Below are 17195 nucleotides of genomic sequence, written 5' to 3'. Positions count from 1 at the left end.
TAAGGTAAATCCCCTCCCTCCTGACCCCATATGATGCCTCCAGCACCATGTGGAGGCTCATTCAGTGTTTCTGTGCCTTCACAAATTAACTTACAGGTGTTGCTCACGCCAAAAAAGTTTGAATACATTTCAGTGTTTTTATTGAGGGTTTTAAAGTGCAATCAGCAACAAAGCCCATATTTTAGAGAGGTTATTTTTGGCATTCCTTGCTGAAAGCCTCTGCTGGAAGGGATGAAAATACCTCACCATGCTCGCTGTGAGGGATGTAAACCTGAGGAACTTTTCCTTGCTGTATTTGTCCTTGCAGAACTCCACACTGATGCATTTACAGTGAACCCTTCACAATCACACACTTCTGTGAGAGTTTCCCTCTCTATTAAAGTTACTGGTTCCTGTTCTGCCTAGGCAGTGAACACACATGTAGGTCAGTTCCTTTTCCTGTCTCCTACAAACATCACTAAATCATGTTTCTCAAGGGTTTGAATTTCTGTCTAGACTACAAGTTATTTATTTGTTTTAAGCAACTTGAGCCAAAATTCTGAAGCTTGACAGCTCTGCAGGTGAAACGGGTACAAAATGCAGTTGTAAAATATGTCATTTCAATTTTCTTCCAGCCCTAATTCTGTGGCAGTGACACTTGCCTAGAGGAAGAAAATCATAATTATTTAAAAGCAAATGGACATCCAGATCTACTCCATTTTTGTCAGAAAGAATTAAAGCAATAATACTGATAATTCACAAAGTGTTCTTTCAAAAATTATTTCTGCTAAATGTGGACTCTGCAGACTCATTCAGAGGCAAACAGAAAGAGGCAAAATGGTAAATTCTGACAGACACAGATCACCTTGAAATATTGTAAATCATGTTACAATGAAAGAGATGGAATGTAGTTGGGGGTTTTCTTAACCAAAGGAGAATATATCTCTATATATCTATATATATCTCTCTATATATCTGTATCAATAAGAACTCAGAGATACTGATCCCCACACAGCAGATGTAAAACCAGAGCAACATCATTGCTTTTGCTGCTTCACTTTTGCTGCTTCACCATTTTTGAAATATATCCCGTGGCTCAGATGCCACAGAATTTATCACAAACCAGGTCTTGTAGAGTGGATTTCTGCAACAACTCAAACACTGTAATTCTTTAACTAAATTGGCCACTAAATATATAATGTACACAAATCCACGGGCATCTCTTTTTCATGTGATAAAGCTGTGCATGCAGCATTGCTTGTTTTATTTATTCTATCTACATTTTTAACATTCTGAAGATCTTTGTCCTGAGAGCAAATAGTGGCATGAGAGCTCTGTCAGCAGGAGCTGAAAAGCTGCCACTTGGCATTTTATTGTAAATATACTAGACAGGATTTTTAGAATTACTTAATCTTCCTCTTTCCTTAAATCATTGTTCTTGAAGGGAGCAGACAGAAGTAGCTGCAGTGAGGGTTCCTTAGAAGATTCAGTTGTTATCTGTCTGTAACTCTTTTAGGTTGCCACTTGCAGGTGTGTGTCTGCCACAGCTCTTCTCTTACTTTTTCAGCTTCCAGTAACAAAGAGATGAGCACAAACTGGAATCTCACAATTACTGTCCCAGCTATCTGGCTACTCCTTTGTGTTTGGAAGGGCTAGAAGAAGTTATTTTAAATGAAATCTTGGCCCATTCTTGCAGGATGTGCTGTGGGTTTAGGGGTTGGTGTCCTCCAAAGCAAGCTCTGCATCCTCACTTAGAGATCTGTCACCAAAAGGTCATTCTACTTCCAACTCCAATTTCAACAGCACAGGGCACAGAGTAAGTTGAAGCTTTTCACTCTGTTAATTGAGGCATTTTGAAATAACGTTCTGCAAGAGGCTCTGATCCTCCTGCCACCATCTCAGCATGAAAAGGGATACTGAAATTCCCAAAGAATATATAACTTGAGGAAACAAGGAACAGACAACGCAAATAAGCATCCTCTTCCCCAATGCAGCTGATGCTGCTCTACCATTAACAGCACGCAACGTTCACTTCTGAGAAACACTGAGAGGGGGAATTACCATAAAGGCAACTTTTCTCAGTTCCTTTGCCTTTGGCCCTGTGCAGCCTCTTAATATTGAGCAGAAATCAGGCTGTCTGACATCCTGGGGAACTTCTGGGTGATGCTCAAAGGTGATTCTCTTAAATTTATACTTGGAAACCAGTATAATCGCAGCATGTTTACACGGTGGAGATCTCAGGAGGGAAACACCTGAAGTGTAAGACAGACTGCCTCAAAAATGCTGACCCTGTGCAAAGCACCAAGCATGCTCCATGTTGGTTCACTCCCTTTTGATTTTGCCTCCCACAAAACTCCCAGGTAGGAATGCAGAGCTGCTGGAGTCAGATCCAACACCCACTGAAGCCATGAACGACTCAGTTCTGAAGTTTCCTGATAACAATTATGGGGTCAATTATTTCAACCTGTGCAGAGCAACTTCTAATTTTGTGTGCTAATTGTGTCTGTATCTTCAGTTTCAAGAATACATCACTCAGGGCTTTTCTTTGAAGAACAGTATGTAGGATACAGCTGCAAGTTTTCCAAGAAATAAAAGGGAAACCAGACTGTGTGCAATGGAACCAGGACTAGAGCCATCCTTTAAAAATAGGAATTCACACTCTTAATGTGACAGCTCTGGTGGGTTTATCATTAAATCCATTAGCAGACTTACTTATCAATGCATCTATCATTATGGACCTTGCAAATACTGCAAGTCAGAATCCACTTTGCTTTATTTGTGTTGCTTTACAAGCAAGGTCTGGATTAAACTGGTTCTTCCCTTTTCTGCACCCATGGGAAGGTAGAAAAATTGTTACCATTTTGCCAACAGAGCCACTGTCACCATTCCCACATTCCATCCCTCAATCCCTCTTACCCATCCCCAAATGCACCTTCTACAGCAAAAACCCCCACATCACAAAATTACAAACCATCTTTGGCCAAAACAAAGTTAACTTCTTGTAGAACACAAGAACAAAGAAAACAAGACATTTGGGGGCATTTGAAATTGAATCTTCATCTACCTACATTTGCAGTCCTTCTGGTTTTTGGCAAGCTCAAAGCCAGGCCTACATTCACAGGCAACCCCACCTTTGGGTGTCTCCCGGCAGATGTGGGCACACCCATGATCTTTGTTCATACAGTTCATACCCTCTGTGGAAACAGAAAGAGAAAGGGAAAATGTTAGGAATGAAGTAAAATTACAAAATTATTATACATATCCAGTCCTCCTCCAGTAATTTTATCTTTGACTTGCACTGTTTGTTCCACAAGACAAAAGAACAGTGCTGAAAACAGAGAGAGAATCAACAACACAGTGAAACAACAAATGTCCTCTGGGGTAAAAACAAGTGCTGCTCTGGACTAGAAGGTGTCTCTGTTGCATGTAGAAATTCAGGACTTGTGATTCCTCTTTTCTGCATCTATATTCTAATTTAAAGGATTTAAAGGATGCTCCAGCAATGCCCCACTGGTGATTATCAGAGCTGAGCAACTGAGCTCCCTGTTATTTTTTCCTCATATAAATTCAGAGGCTGTCACTGTCTGGTGCATTTTATTTGCCTGTTAATGTGCTTTTTACTTTCTTACACACAAACCCCAACAAATATTATAACAAAGTGGTTTTGCTTGGATCTGTTTCTTTGCTGTCTGTTCTGCATCTCAATTATCTGCCATCCCCCTCCAACAAACCCACGGCCACTTTTCCCTCTGACTCCACTGAACAAAATGCACCAGCTGTTCCACAAACACCCCAGTGCCACGGGGGGATTCCTGGGAATCTTTATGCCAAGGGACAGTGGCAACCAGCCTTCTCTGACCCACCCAGTGCCAATCTGAGCTTTCCAAACCGTGTCAGTGATTTAGACACTGAATGCACCTTGCACTCCCAGAGCCTTTCATGGCTGTGTTAATTCCAACCCCACATTTTCACAGAAATCTTGAACTCCGCTCCCGTGGGTCACCATCTAACATTCCTTGTGTGAACAAGCTCACTGCATTTGCATTACAAAGCCCCCCCAGACTTCCCCCGGGATATCTGACCTGGAAAGGAGAGACAAATCTTCCCAGAGAGCTCTCAGTGGAGCTCAGCCTGCTGCCCCGCAAGCAGCATTTACTCCCCGAACACTGCGGTGAGCAGCACCATGTGCACTCAGGAAGCCACTTGACACACTCTCTGCTCCTACCTAGTCCAGGCGCATTTCTCAAAACACTTCCTGGGTAAAATGTTCAACCTAAACCTCCTGTAAGTAAACGTGGGGGGTTGTGTATGGAATTTTGAGGAGGAAATGCTGCAGGTTGGTAGAATTTAACACCTTCAACAAGTCACTTGCACTGCTCAGCTTTATCTCTGAGAGGTTTGTATTAGCAGGGGAATGAAAAACACACATCAACAGTCCTACAAAAGGCATCAGGATCTTAAACCTCACTGCCAGCATCTTAGACAGCAGATAGAACCAACATCATAGACATCAGATAAATTTATTTCTTCTGCCTTCCCCTCTCGATAAGTCCAACTAAAAACTTGCCAAAGCACAAAGTAAGTTATTCTTTGCAAACTGCAGCCTGGGTAGCAGATGCTGCTGTGAGTTCCAACACATCCTCTGTGTTGTAATGCACCATCCTGCACATCACAGTGAGGTAGGAACGTTTTGTTTGGCTGAGCAGACACACAGGGAACCTGTGAGTGGCCCTAGCGAAGGGTTTGAGGCATTTTCTAATCTCTTTCTCTCCACTTCTCCCAACAAAGGATTTCAGACACAATGTGTTTGTCCAAGTGCATTCCTGTGCACTCTGCTCTGCCCAGAGAGGGAGCTGGGAAGGAGAACACATGGCTGAGTGAGCCACCCTGCCCGGGCAAAGAGCAGGCAGGAATTACCGGGATGAAGGGGGGCATTTCATGGCCCACCAGTGTAATGAAGCAAGTGATTTTTCAGTGTTTGCTTACACATCCCAAGTATCTGCCCCGGTGGGAATCACCGGGGAGAACAACTTAGGCACTGCTGAAAATGCCGCGGGAAATTCAAGAGCAAAATCGCTGCATTTTGAAACAAAAGGGAGCCAAGAGGAGAATTTTATCCTGCTATTTGTGTGTAACACCACAAGGTCGCAGTTCCTGTATTAATTATTTCAGCTACTGTATTAATCAGGTAGTCAGACTCACAGAAAAACTATTTCAGTTCCATGTTTAGCTGGAGAGCACCACAGAAATCTCTTAAGCCTATAAATCATTATTTTAGATCATGTTAAGTTCTTTACTGGTGAAATGAAAGACTATTATTTTTCAGCCAAGAGCAGGAACTCGTGCACAATGAAAATTCTTAGTATTTTTCAAAATCCCTAAAAATTCAATACCAAAAACCTCCTAAACAAAATCTTTATAAGTCTGAAAAAGAATTGAAAGAGGAATGCAGCAAATTTTACCTTGCTAAAAAATGCAATCTAAACTAAATTTGTCTTCATCTGCAAATAGTTCAAATAATTCCAAATTTTAATTGTTCAGCCAATATAGTTTGGGCCAGTATCAACCTATATAATGCAGCAAATCTTAGCTGGCTAAAAAGTGCAATCTAAACCAAATTTGTCTTAATTTGCAAATAGTTCCAATCATTCCAAATTTTAATTTTTCAGTTTTGGCCAGATGTCTTCTGTATCAATTTATATACATAAGTGATTTATGAATTATTGTTGACACCTGAAGTTTCTTTTTTTGCAAGCTGATTTTCCAGAAGACAACAATGATACCTAAAGTTTACTTTTTTTGCAAGCTAATTTGCCAGACAACACTGAATCTTTAATGCTACAGCATATAAATCACACAAAACCCCCCCAAAAATATGCTTAGTACCTTCCGGGTACTAATTTTAGTTGCTACACAAATGCATATAAATGGGAAGGGAAAATCCTCCTAAAATGACTTTGTTCAGTGCTCCTTCCAGCATCTGCATCCCTCGGGTATGGAACAGCAGCAGTTGTTCCCAGCTGGGGTTTTTGCAGGGATCTCTGTGCCAGCTCCCAGAACTGATGGGACTTTGGGTCAAGTGGGAAAACCAGAGTTCCCAAACGAAGGGAAATTCGAAGTGTTGGGAAAAGAGAAGCCTGCACACACACACACACACAAATCCTTTATTATCCTGCCATTAAAATGTGCAACTTTGAAAGGTTCTATGTGTTAATTGTTGCTAAGAGCAGTATCTCAATTGCACGTCTGTTACTCAGGGTGATCTCCAAAGCCACACAGGAGTGGGGGCACGTTCTCTTTGGCAGAGCTGGCAGACAGCAAAATAAACTTGTGGCACACAGACACACTCTCAGCAAAACAGAACCCAATGGAGGAGAACACAAACAGGAAGGGAAATGCCACTTCAGAAAGGAAAACACTCATCTAATTAAACCGAAATCCTCTCTCAACATTTTCGGTGTGACTCGAGCAACTCTCTCCGGCTGCACTGTTGGGTTTCTGCTGCCTTTCAGCTGCCCAAGGGAGAGTGGCAGGACTGGGATGAGCTTTGGTGCTGCCCAGAGCTCTGGGTGAGTGTGCCCCATTCACAGCCTGGGCCCCCGTTACCCCCGAGCTCCCCAGAGTGCTGCTCTGCAGAACTGAGCTCACACACAGTGACCCCTCCATTGTGTCATGCCCCAAAAATCTTTGCCGCTCAGTGGCTCTGAAAGTGCTTCAATCAGCCTGGCTGGGACAACCAATGCCCTGGGCAGCCTTTCGTTTTCATTAACGCTGCCTGGGCTCAACTTAATTAAGACTTCTAGCAATTATTTCACCCTGTGGTTCATCATACATGCTCAGATTGTCCTCTGTGTTGTCATGATTTCACTTACTCTGCGTTTATGTTGCTTCTGGTTTTAAAACTTTGAAATAAACACACTGATTCCAAACACAATCTGCACCAAAGACAGTCATAACTTTTAAAGTATTGTCAGACTACATATACGTGGATGTGGTAAGAAAATACAAGGTATCTTGGACTTCACCCAACATGCACAGCAGCACAAGCATCATTTACACTCAACCCTCAAAGCCACATGATCAGATTCTCTTTTTCGGTTGGTAAATTAATTTTAGCACCAGGTACACAGTGAAATCTCTTATTAGAGTTGCACCACACACAATACACACACACAAAAAATGAATCTTCTAAAATATCTCTAGACATGATTTACAAAGTTAATACATAACACATAATTTCTATGATTCTGCTCCAGTAGCTCTCAGAAGATGCAAAAGACAATAAATGTAAGTTATGTGCAAGTAACTGAGTTGCCACAATGCTTAGTTGTTTATGAACTGTTTTACACACCTCTATGAACACAACCCACATGTCAAGCAAAGCACAAACCTTTGCAATGCAAACAACGTGCAATTGTTGTGGGCAGTCTCCCCATCTCCCTCATCTATTGGGGTTAATTTCTCCTGCTTGGGTACAGGATTCAGGTGTGAAAACTGCTCCTGGTGATATCCAGGACTCTGGAGAACTGCTAATTTAGGGACTGGTGGAGTTCAATGGTATCAGGATCAGCTGAACTGTATCACTGTGCATCACATATCATAGCAAAATACAACAATAGCAAATTGTAATAATGACAAAGAGAGAAATGATGTTGTGTGAAATGTGTCTTTAGATGATCTGATGGTCCCTTTTGGTCCTTCTCTCCATGCCTGGTGCTGGGAAGAGGGGAATGTACCTCCAGCAGCAGGGAGTGGAAAGAATCCAAGAGGAAACAAGCATTCTCACTTTAGCTAAACTATTAACATAGTGGGATTTGTTGTTCTTGTTTTATTTTTAAAAATTGTGTGAGAAATTACAGTGCTACAGAAAACCACACCAGTCAATGAGCAGGTAACTGAGAAAACTGACAATTCCTCTCAGAAGGAGAATTGGAATTCTCTGGGAGGAATGGAAGCCAACAAAAAGATACCAAGTTTCTGATGGAGACAGGATCATGATGTTAGTCAAAATCTGATGTTCTAAGCCAAATGTTACATTATTCATGCAATTTTTTGTCATATTAAAACCATCCTGTAACCCTTTTGTCTGAGTTTGCGGCAAGCAGCTCTCCATTCACACCTGTGAGTGTCCCTGGCCTTTGACTCCAACACCTTGTGTGGATCTCCAGAGTGATGGGAATCAACATTTGGCTGAACAAGCCAGTTACAGTCAACACATACATCTGGTATATGAGTATAATGGTTTTTGTATTTTTAACTGAAAGAACAAAAAAAGTCCTTTGCATCTTCATTCCTTGGTTCTCCCTAAAACTTTAGGAAGATATAATTGTTTCAGTGACTCCAAATCACCCCAACAGAGCCTAAAAAGCAAACAAACTAAGCAGGCAAACTGAACCAAGGCAAGAGAGTTCTCCTCCAGTAAGTAGGTTGTCTGGAGAAATGCTGGACATCATCCAAGAAAACAGCTGCTGGTCCATTATAAAATAAACACATTCACGTTTGTTTAACAATGACATGTGTTTTCAGTTTGGATCTAAAACTCAGGGCAGCATCTTCAGCAGTCTGATCTCTGCCAAGATATTCCTGCTCGGAGTGGCAGCCAGGAAAGCGCAGCATGTGTCATCCAGGCAAGGAGAGGGGGTTTGCCTTCAGATTTGGCAATAGGCATGTCAGAAACACAACTCTGTTCTGGCAGCAGAAGGGCGAAGATCTGCAGTTCTGCAAAAGTGCTGGGATGTCAGAAAAGAGGAGAGAAAATTAAGCGAATGATAAGGATGAATGGACCAAGGTTAATTAGGAGAAAAAACAGGGAAGCAGGAGAAGGAAACAGCTTCAGAAATAGCCAGAAAATATCAGGAATTCCCATGGGATCAGGAAGAGGATAAAAAAGGACTGGCTGGAATGCAGCCCAGGTTGGCTGTGAGCAGCTGGTGGTTGTGTGATGGCTTTTTGGTGGAACACATGAGAGAAGTGCTGCAACCCCAGGCTGCTTCCCACACTGCAGAACCACCAAGAGAAGCTGATGCTCCCTCAGAACCTTTTCAAGAGTCTCTGTTACATCCTCACACATAGATATGGATTATCTGAAATAAAAATGCACCAACAGAGCCCAGAAAATGTTTGTTGCTGCTGCTCTGGCAAAATCAAGAGTGTCAATCTCTGCCAGTGGCACCTGATGTTATTCAGACATATATATATACACACATATTCAGACTAATGAAATAAATGGAAATAAATGGCAAAGGAAGAGATAGATAAGGACAAGAAAGGCAAGTGAAGTAAAACACAGTCAACACTACAATCTGCTTTTAGTTTGCTTCACCTTTCAACAGCAATTCCCTGAACAGTAGAGCACAGCAAAAGCAAAGGTTGGTTTTCAGGGAGTCAGTAGGAGTTCAGCAAACACACTGAAATCCTGAGTAGTCACAAGAACAAGAAACTCACAGGTTATTATTTAAAATATTTTGATGAGGCCTTTGGGGCCCTCAGCGTACTAGAGCTATGGAAACCTGTCCCACTCTTTTCTTAAAGGCTCTCTCTCAGGATAAAAAGTACAACACAGGAAAAGTATAGAGTGTTAGATCAGACAGTGGCAAGAAAATGTTTTTTCCCCTCCCTGCTCAAAGGAAAATTCAGTATTTAATCAAACATTCCCCACCCCTACCAAGGGAAACATGTCACAGAGATGGAGCAAAGTTTTTATGATACTCATTTTGCAATTCCAGCAAGATTATTTTACTGCTATGAACACAACATGTAAAGACATTTCTAGGTGTTGATGGCTGCAAAAAGTTTCACACAAGCACTGGAATTTTGCCTATTTCCTTTTTTACATAAACAGAAAATGGACTGTAGGATTAATCAGCAAAATTATACAGGATATGTGTCTATAGATACTATGTATTATTACTGATAAATGTGCCATTATAGACACGCATATCAACACATCTATTGTATATATATCATTATAGATGTAGTGATTTTATATGAAAAGCTTATTCACAATTATATCTATAATATATAGTATATAACACACTATATACTAAACATATAGCGCTATAAACAAGGTAATACTATTTACTAACACACATATAACCCAGTTAAACCCAAGAACGTTGTGCAAGAAATGAAGGCTGCTCTGTGACCTACAGGGAAATATGGAGCAAATCAATGATTATCTTCAAATAATTATCATACTCCAGGATTATCACTTTTGTAGGGCTAAACATGAACAAGATCTAAAGCTCCTTCTGTCACTCTGATCCTTCCAAAACAAAGCCCTGACCGTGGTGTAAGGAATTCCCACAAAGGATCCTGCAGCACAAAGGTGGGCAAAGAGAAGGGATAAAGAAATGAGAGTTTCCACCTCCTGGTCAGTTTTTTGGGGTCCCCTCAGCTCTAGAAAGCTGAATGAGGAGGAACACCCACAGGCAGCTGTGCTATAGTCCCCAGAGCTTCACATTTGCCTGAATATTTGGAGAGCAGAACAACCCAGTGGTGAAAGTTGTTGCCCAAAGAAGCAAACAGGTGACTTCCACCAGCTGTGGCCACTCCCAGAAAAATCATGTGCAGCTCAGAACCAAAGTCCTGACAGTGTTCTTGGAGCAAACTCCAGCTCCTCTCCAACAGGAGACTGTGGGTGTGTTTCAGCAGCATGTTCACACCCTGCACAAGCTGTTCTGAGGGGCCAGGTGCTGGTGTGTCCCAGGTTTCTCCATCCACTGGGGACGGCAGAGAGGAGGGTGCACACCAGGGAGCACCACAAGCACAGAATGGATGTCAAACTTCATCCAAAGCTCAATATATCCCCCCCCTCTGCTTTGTTAAATATAAAAACACATCTGTATCTCACTGATGGATATCAGAGAAATCAAGGGATCCAATTCAGAACTGCACTGGAGTTAAGAAACATTAAAATTAGGCTGTGCTGTAGAAAACGCTGTAGCTTCTAAAATGTTAATAACAACAAGATTTTGCTTACCTGAGGACAACAGAAAACTGAACTTGAAAGCCAAAATAAATGTTTGCAAACTGCCTTGTGAAGAGGCAACTCGATTTGCTATCAAAATGTGCCAATTTGTGTGTAGTGTCTGAGGTAAAAGAAATGTTATGTGCATTGTCATAATAACTACTTCTAATAAGCTCAGAGTGTTTGGCTCCTCCACCCTCCTCTGTCTCTTCATTATTTAGTGAGTCTGGTGCTGGAGCTCATAAATTCCCAAATTCTTTCAAGTTTTTTTTTCTTTCTGATCAAAGAACTGTTTATGTATCCTTCCCATACTGTGTCCCTTTAAACCACTGGCTTTTTCAAAGTGTTTTTTTTTTCCTAACACCATAATGTGATGTACACAGAAAGGTAAATGATGTCAGAATCCTTTCTGCCCCAAACCAGTCTGTAAATCTTCAGAAAAGCAAAGTTCATGGGTGCATTTAAAAGGGGCACAATCTGTTTGTGCTTAAAAGAAAGTCCCCCTTTTTTTGTGTGTGCAGAATAACAATGCCAGAATGAATTATTCCAAAGAACTGTTGCCATGGCGATGCCATCAATAACATCATTTTCTGCATCCTTGTCCTTTAAACACATAAGGAACGCAACAAGCATTGGTAAATGTGAAAAAAGAACAATTACCTTTTCTCTCTCAACAGCAGAGGAAGCCTTTTTTTCACCTCATCAATAGAAAATTATGTAGAAAGGAATAATAAAGACTGTTACAAGAAGCACCAAGAAGCCTATTAGTGACAAAGGCTTTTTTTTCCCTTTCCATGAATAATTACAGCTCTTCAAGAAGAAATCAGCCCAGGCTAAGGACCCTTTGCAAGCTTTAGATGGTAAAACAAACATTTGACTATACAAGGATTTCCCTTTCATGTACCTTTTCCAAGGAAAAACAACTGAAACCCAGAGTGAAATGAGAGAGAGAAAACCCAGAGAAACATCTGCTGCAATTAAATGCACAGAACCCTGAAGGACTGGCAGCAAAACCAACCAGATTAGTGACAACCAATATGAATTTCAAGCCAGCAGGTTAAGGTTGGCTGCAGTGGGAAACTTGGGCTTTTTAAGTTGTGCAATAACAGGAGGCCGTTCTGGTTCTGTACAAAAGGGGAAAACAGGAATTTCAGCACCAGATGTGGGACCAAACAGCTGGAAAACACCGTCCAGTTTGAAAGCTCAGTGGCCAAAGCGAAATGGTCAATGCACTGACTGCACCAATGCAGTCCACAAACAACGAACCTCCACAGAGCAAAGTGGGACTGCAGGGACTGGTGAGAGTCCCTAATTGGGAAGCCTTTCTGAACCATCACACCTTTATCCTGACTCTGATGGCAAATGGGAGCCCTGGACGTGCTCACAGTAAAGGTCAGGGTGTTGTGCACTGCTTTATTTGTACCTTTTGGACCTTTCTCTCTGTACCTGTCCCAGGGCCAGAGCTGAAGGTGGTGAAGGGAAAATCTGCTTCCTTCTCCTTTGCCTCCAGGTCGTAAAAGGAACATCAGTGAGAGAAAAGTGTGGAGGAAAGGAGTGATGTTTGCTGAGGATGAGGAGCCGATGAACTCAGACATGGATGTCCCCCGGGGTTAGAGGAAAGGGCCATTAGGGTTAATCACAGCAAAGATACACAGCAGAGACCTTTAATCAGGTTTAAAGCAGTAAAACTGATCTGTTCAAATGATGTAATTCAGCTGGATGAGAGTGGTCTGTGAGTAAAAGATAACAAGTTAATCATATGGCTGCAAAGTCTGAGTTAGGAAAGGGAATTGAAGATATTTGACTCTTTTCCTGCACACATTATTGCCTTACACTGTCCCTTCGGCTCTCACTGCTTGTCTCCCTCTGAAGGGAGAGAACTCTGGATCCCTTTGGATAGCTCCTGCAGCTCCCCACTGTTCCTCTGCAAACCCTGCAGGAACTGTGAGCCAGTGAGGATGGAAAAACAGATGGAGCTACTGGGAGCCAATTCCTTGCCTTTCTGTTTCAGAGCTGCTGCAAAGTTTCAAAGTGTTCAGCTCAGTTTGAGTGCTAACACTGACCGAACTCTCTTTAATGGGGAAAAAAACCTTCCAAACTCTTTCTAGATTTCAACACTTTTAGGAATTGTCTAGAAAGCTCCATGGAAAACCTCTCCAAAAAACAACAATTAGTGAAATCTGTTTCTCAGTATCCAAACATTACCCTTCACCTCTGAAGCCGAAAGAATAAAAGACAAATTAGAAAAAGAAGGGAATTATGATTCCCTTCCCTTCTGATTTGCCTGAGACCTGGAAAGAAAATGCCTGTTTTTGTAATTTCCTAGCTGGACTGAAAGCTGGATGGCAATTCCCAGCGTCCTGGTCCCTGAGATCAACACCCCTACACAGCTGTAAGCAAACCAAACCAATTGCTGTGATGAATTGGTGAGAGGCTCTTGAACTCCTCTGAGATACTTTCAAGGCCTTTGGAAGTTTATATGCTTAATTTATGGAGTAAGTATTAAAAGTGTTCATGTGTTTCATTAAGCAACAGTTTGTCAACTCTGCTGAACTCTGAGGCCAAAAGGACACTCAGTAATTTTAATTGCCTGTGGGTTACCCCAGAATGTGTGCAATACTTACACTTCAATGGGAACACATTCTGACACACACCTGTGAGAAACTCTTCTCTAATTTTTATTCTGAAGAGAGAAAAAAGTTTGTGAGAAGAGACATCTTAAAAAGACATGCCTCTGCTTACAGCACTATTCTCCTTCATCAGTAATTTAAAAAAGAATTCAATTCCTTACAATAATCAGGTATTAGCTAAATCATTCTCTTGAATCCTCAAATGGAATTTCCTCCATTGGATCCTGGAAAATTGCAAGTCCCATCAAGGCAAGCTCTGCCTCAGGAAGTGATCTGGTGTGGATATGAGGCAGGGAAGGCAGCAGGCTGAACAGACCAGGAGGTTCCAAAGAAAACAAGTGGGATAATGGAGAAATAAATAGGAAGTCTAGCACACAGAAGGAGTCACTGTTGACAGCCCTCAGGCCTACCAGGAAAAGTTGTGTCCCTCAGTTTGACTCAATGCCACTGTATGACAATGGCTCACATGGCACTGAAGCTCTTGGCTGGAGGAGCTGAAATTTGTTCAGGATGTCTCACAGGGTGCTGTGGGAAGGCTGGAGTTCCTCTGCTCCACTCTCATGGTGAGCAGCAGGCTGCCTGTGGGGTGACATCAGACCACAGAACTCTGGGCATTCCTCCTGCCCCTGGCAGCAGCACCAGCATTATCCACAGCCAGCAGAGCTGGGAATTCTGTGGGTTTGGAAGCAAAGTGCTGGGCAAACAAGCTGGGCTACCAACAAGAGTTTCAGCCTCCAGGTGTTGCACTGGGTGCCCTGAGTGCTTATGAAGTCGAGTTCTCTGTGTGTTTAACATGTTTCTAATCAGCTGTGTTATTACCGTAATTCAGAATAATTTGCAGAGCTGGGAAGTTCCCACAGGGTGTGGGTTGTGTGCCATTCTAGCAATGCTGTGTGTTGGGTTTGGGTATCACAGGATATTCTGAGCTGGGAGACTCACAAGGATCAGCGAGTCCAGCTGTGAAGGGAATGACCCACAGGGGGATCACTGGTGGGCTTTGCTCCTACACTCATGGAAACAAGGAAAGGGACAAAGAACAAGCACTGGGGGCTGAGTTCAACCTTCAAAATCTAACTGGATGGTAATCCACATCCTTAACAATGACAGGGGCCCACAAATCTGAGTTAAACAGCACATGCACAACAAACCCCAGCCAAGGAAGGGAACACAAGGCTGTCCCAGGATGTGGGTGTTGCCCAGAGTGGAAGGGCCCCCTTTTTGGGCAGAACTTGTGTCAAAAGGAATGAGGGACCGTCACACCCCACCAACACCTCCCAGCACTGGGAAGCCACTTCACACTATTCATAACATGCTGCTCCACTCTGATGCCACTGAATTTCCATGTTCAGCTCCACGGCATGAGCAAGAGGAGAGGTTTCCTTCCATCTGCTGTTATGAAACCTTCCTGGCACTGCTCTGCTCTGCTTTCCCATCCATTGTGGGGGGAACGGCCAGATTTCATAACTGCTGAGAGGGTTGCTGTGTTACTTTTGACCCTGACTCTTGTCTTCCAGGTCTTCCCCTCTTGCATGCAAGTTTTATTCATGTCAATGGCTTAAGAAATAACAAGGAATCAGACTCATGTTAGGTAAAACCACATAATCTTTTAAATAAATAGTACTTCCTAAGAGGCTTTGCACTAATGTGTTTTTCTAAGATGACATTTGCACATACATTCCTACAAAATAGGGGGTTTTAATGAAATGTTGAGCAAGCTTAGATTGGTAATTTAGAAGTCATTGCTCTTTGCATGGAATTCATGATGTTGCAAGAGCCTCCAGATCCAAAGTGATGGTACAACACAACACTCATTGGTGATCTTTTTACTCAGCACAGAACCCCCACTTTATTTCTGCAAGAGTGGAAAGATCTGTTATCAAGGGAAATATTATATTTAGTTTAATAATGACTTACTTGGTTTTATAACAACTCTTCAAAGTTTAAAAGAAGAAGAAGTTGTTACTTCTCACCCTCCCAGACAAGGTCAAAGGCCTCAAGTGATAACCTTCTTTTTTCAGGAGTCAGAATGAATTAATGCACATTCCTATGCCATGCAGTGACACGAGCAATCAGTGCTGTAGGAACAGGGTCAAAGGGAAAATCCAAAATGGAAAACACATCTAATTTAGCCAGAGTTTTCTACCTTTACTGAGACTGCTTGGTGATATTGATTTTGAAAGACAATAAAACAACAAAAGGAGGGCCAAGGAAAACTTCCATCCCTTACTGGACAGAGTGGGGAACATAATAACTTTATCGAGTCGCCCAATGAAATAATACAGACTCTAACCACAGAAATAGTAACAACTTTACTGAGTCACCCAGCCAAATAAGACAGATTCCAAACACCCAAACCCCACAAAACCACCCAGAAACTCTTCCACAGAAAACTCCCACCAAGAGAGGAGAAAAATCATCAAGCAAATGTTCCCCTCCCTGGATAACACAGGGGGGATGGCAGCGAGGCCTCACCTGGGCAGGGCAGGGCAGGGCAGGGTGGCCTGACAGGGCTGAGGGAAGGGCAAAAGAGGCAGAAGCTCCACCTGCTTCTCTTTTTATACTTCTTGATGATGTCAGATGATATGAAATGTCTCTGGTTGCTTAACTCAGGGAATGTTTGTCTTTTCTAATCTATGTCACATCCTCTGGGCCTGCTGAACTGAGGCCCAACTGAGGCCTGGCTGGGACTGAGGCCTGGCTGGGGCTGAGGCCTGGCCAAAACTACCACCCATGGTTATGCCTCACCTTTATCTGTTCTATTAGTACCAAGAAACACAGGTTATCAAATATCTCATAAAAGCTGCTGCCTTTTTTTGGAGGGTGTAGAACCTTCCTCCAGCTTTCAGGCACCACACAGGACCAGAACAATCAGGGTCCCCCTGAGCTGCCCTGCACACATTGACCAGCCATGATGGCCAAGAAAACAGGGATTAAAACCACCTGAAGGGAAGGTGGCCCTTCCCTCAGGAGCCCCCTGTGTGAGAAGCAGCTGAGCCCTTCCCTTGGGGTGCAACGGGAAACAGGAGCTGAAAGCTCCACACAGAAAACAACTCTGGGAGAAAACCCACGACCAAAGCTGATGGTTAATGGTTTAAACTGGGAGACACGCAGAGCTCTGAGTGGGTTTGAGTTCTGTGGTGACTCCACCAGTGGGTATCAGAGGAAGGGCCTGACAATAATTACACGTCACTGCTAATTACACTGCACTGAGTCCCTGAGCCAGAACGCAACAAATACTTTAAAAATGCCTTTAATTACCTAAATTTTAAAGCAAATGCCCACGAATGTTCCTCTCCCTTTCTAAGCACGCAATGAATTTCACTCATGATTTGCTGAAACCGCAGATTTCATTTATGAAAGGGAGCATTTCGAGTGGATGTGAGTGAGAATTCACACCCAAGCTCTGATTTTCAGAAATGCATTTGCCCACTCGTGTCAAAGTTATTTCCTGCAGGATCTGTGCTTTTAATGAGAAGCCCGTTTAAAATATAAAGAAATTGTGAATAGCTGCCTAAAAAAAAAAAAGTATTCAGAAAAACTTGTGCCCTCAAGGGCTGCTCTGCTGGACTGAGCACAGCAATACAATTTTGTCAGCAGCAGTTCTGGCTCTGGAAGTC

At 42.5% G+C, this 17195-nt stretch overlaps 1 protein-coding gene across 2 annotated transcripts in view; it reads right to left on the bottom strand.

The window, feature by feature from the left end:
• The window catches only part of SCUBE1 (signal peptide, CUB domain and EGF like domain containing 1), a 157246-nt gene that overhangs the window by 81341 nt on the left and 58710 nt on the right, over positions 1-17195 (bottom strand). For both annotated transcript variants that reach the window (XM_071551543.1, XM_071551545.1), the window contains exon 5: positions 3048-3173. In XM_071551543.1, the coding sequence (XP_071407644.1) occupies positions 3048-3173 (126 nt within the window). The remainder of the gene's footprint in view (positions 1-3047; positions 3174-17195) is intronic.

Source organism: Pithys albifrons, chromosome 3 (assembly GCF_047495875.1).
Source record: "Pithys albifrons albifrons isolate INPA30051 chromosome 3, PitAlb_v1, whole genome shotgun sequence".
In the NCBI taxonomy this organism is placed as follows: domain Eukaryota; kingdom Metazoa; phylum Chordata; class Aves; order Passeriformes; family Thamnophilidae; genus Pithys; species Pithys albifrons.
The sequence above is the reverse complement of the archived record's forward strand: the minus strand, read 5'-3'. Positions and strand labels throughout refer to the sequence as shown.